General features: G+C 38.9%; 1 protein-coding gene across 1 annotated transcript; it reads right to left on the bottom strand.

Moving 5' to 3' along the window:
* Positions 1-7: 7 nt before the first annotated feature.
* LOC128627010 (ribosome biogenesis protein NSA2 homolog) lies at positions 8-1,069 on the bottom strand. The gene has a single exon (XM_053662812.1). It carries the CDS (start codon positions 963-965, stop codon positions 183-185), a length of 783 nt encoding a protein of 260 aa, XP_053518787.1. The 5' UTR covers positions 966-1,069; the 3' UTR covers positions 8-182.
* Between the last annotated feature and the right edge of the window lie 1,502 nt (positions 1,070-2,571).

Below are 2,571 nucleotides of genomic sequence, written 5' to 3'. Positions count from 1 at the left end.
TTTTTTTTTTTTTTGTAAAACTGGGCCATTTTAATGTTCTTTACAATAAAATAGTTCTCCTGATGACTGCAGACATGTAAGCCATTGTAATAATTGAAGTATGCAGAAACATCACAGTCCTGTTTCCCTGACTGATGCATAGTCTTCCAATAATTACAGGGGTTACTTGTATGAAACTGCTGTTACACCAGTAAGACTGCATTTATACATCCATCATTTTCAGGATTGTTGGTAACCTGGGCATATTTTCCCCAAATAACCTTGCCTCCTTGGGTCACAAGGCCCAACTCGCTTACGTTCACCTCGATGACAGTACCTTTGGTAATAACACCCAAAGTTGTATAAAGTGGGGATGAGGGATTCTTCTTTACACCAAGTATTGGCAGGCAAAAGGTGGCTTTCAGTTCAGGATGTGTTACATGGGCCTTCTTGAAACGTAAACCCATTGGCCTAATGAATCTTTCATATTTAGGTGGTTTTCGAGTAAAGCCATCTCCAACAAAGCACACTTTAGTAACCATCCTCTTCCATGCTTTTTTCTTTCTCTTTCCTGTTCGAATAACTTTTAATACCTCTGCTTCTCCCTGGGCACGAACTTTAGGCAGAGGGACTTCCCATTTCCCCGCTTTCTCTTTTCGTTTTTGTTTAATCATGTTGGAAAGTACTTTAGCTCGGGACTGTCCCTCTCTGTCCAGTAGATAGGCAGGTACTGCTCCTTGTGGAGTCTTTTCATCATTCTTTTGTTTGGTGTTTCTCTTTTCATGCATCTTGATAGTCTTCTTCATTTGTATTTTCTCAGCATGGCGCTGTTTATGGTAGAGCTTAGCCTTCAGACCAATCATCTTTTTTGCCTTCTTTGAACGATCATGAGCCTCTCGACCTTCCTTTTTTCTCTTTCTTTCATGGTAATCCAAACGATATCCATAGCGCTTACGGTGTAACTCAATATACTCGTTTTGTGGCATGGTTACGGCCGCTGGGCTGCCAGGGGCAGTCCTCCGAGCACTTAGATGAGGTCAACTTTCGGGTCTCAGAGACCCACGATCCAACTTCACGCGCCCCGCCACAGGAAAGGCTTAATCCTCTTTTAATGGTACCTTTTGAAGAGCAGAATTTAAAATTTTGATGAGGTTCAATTTAGCCACTTTTTCTTTCTTTTTTAAAAAAAGTATATTGTATTCATTATGCTATTACAGTTTTCTCAATTCCCCCCCTTTATCTCCCTCTCCCCCTGCCCTGCACCCCTCAACCCTTAGCCTTCCCCCACCTTAGTTCATGTCCATGGTTTGTACATATAAGTTCTATGACTTCTCTGTTTCCTATACCATTCTTAACCTCTCCCCATCTATTTTATGCCTAGCAGTTATGCTTCTTATTCCCTGTACCTTTACCCCATTCTCCCCCACCCTTTCCCCACTGAAAACCCTCCATGTGATCTCCATTTCTCTGATTCTGTTCCTGTTCTAGTTGTTTGCTTAGTTTTTCTTTTTTCTTTTTTAGATTTAGTTGTTGATAGTTGTGAGTTGATGGTGTGTTCCCCAATCACTAGTTTCATTGTATATTTTAGAATAATTTTTGAAATTAAATAGTTTTTTTTTGTATGTGCTGCCCAAGTGAGCACATGCCTGTTTTTTTTTCTTTTGAAGAGTTGTTTGACTAAAATAGCTTCCTTGCATTTTCATATGAATTTTAGAAATAAATCATCAATTTCCCCATAAAAGCCTTTTGGGATTTTCATTGGGACAACATTGAATCTTTAGTTCGGTTTGGGGAGATTGCACATGGTAATATTAAGTCATCTGACCCATGGAGAAATTTATTTCTCCATTTACTAAGATCTTTTATAATTTCTCTCATCAGTTTTGTTGTCTTTTACATCTTTGGTAATCTGTATCTTAATTTTCCATGAATTAAAAAAATTGCAATTGTTATTACCTGGCATATAGAAAAGTTGATACTGGTATATTGATATTCTACAACTTGATGAGATACAAATATTAGTTCTTTTTAAAAAATATATTTTATTATGCCATTTCAGTTGTTCTATTTCCACCCTTCATTACCCTCCACCCTGCACACCCCCTCCCGCACCATTCCCCCCTTTAGTTTATGACCACATGTCTCAAGTTCTTTAGATTGTATATTTCCCATACTATTCTTGCCCTCCCACCTATTTTCTACCTGCCATCTATGCTACTTATTTTCTGTACCTTCTCCCCCCTTCTCCTCCTACTCCCCTGTTGCTAACCCTCCATGTGATCTTCATTTCTATGGTTCTGCTCCTGATCTAGCTGTCCTCTTAGTTTGCTTTTGTTTTAGGTGTGGTTCTTAATAACTGTGAGTTTGCTGTCCTTTCACTGTTCATCTTTTTTATCTTCTTTTTCTTAGATAAGTCCCTTTAACATTTCATATAAGGGCTTGGTGATGATGAACTCCTTGAACCTGACATTATCTGAGAAGCACTTATCTGCCCTTCCATTCTAAATGAAAGCTTTGCTGGATAGAGCAATCTTGGTTGTAGGTCTTTGGATTTCATGAGTTGGAATACCTCTTTCCAGCCACTTCTTGCCT

Source organism: Artibeus jamaicensis, unplaced genomic scaffold (assembly GCF_021234435.1).
Source record: "Artibeus jamaicensis isolate MK-2021 breed Jamaican fruit bat unplaced genomic scaffold, CSHL_Jam_final contig_2938, whole genome shotgun sequence".
NCBI classification, from domain to species: Eukaryota; Metazoa; Chordata; class Mammalia; order Chiroptera; family Phyllostomidae; genus Artibeus; species Artibeus jamaicensis.
The sequence above is the reverse complement of the archived record's forward strand: the minus strand, read 5'-3'. Positions and strand labels throughout refer to the sequence as shown.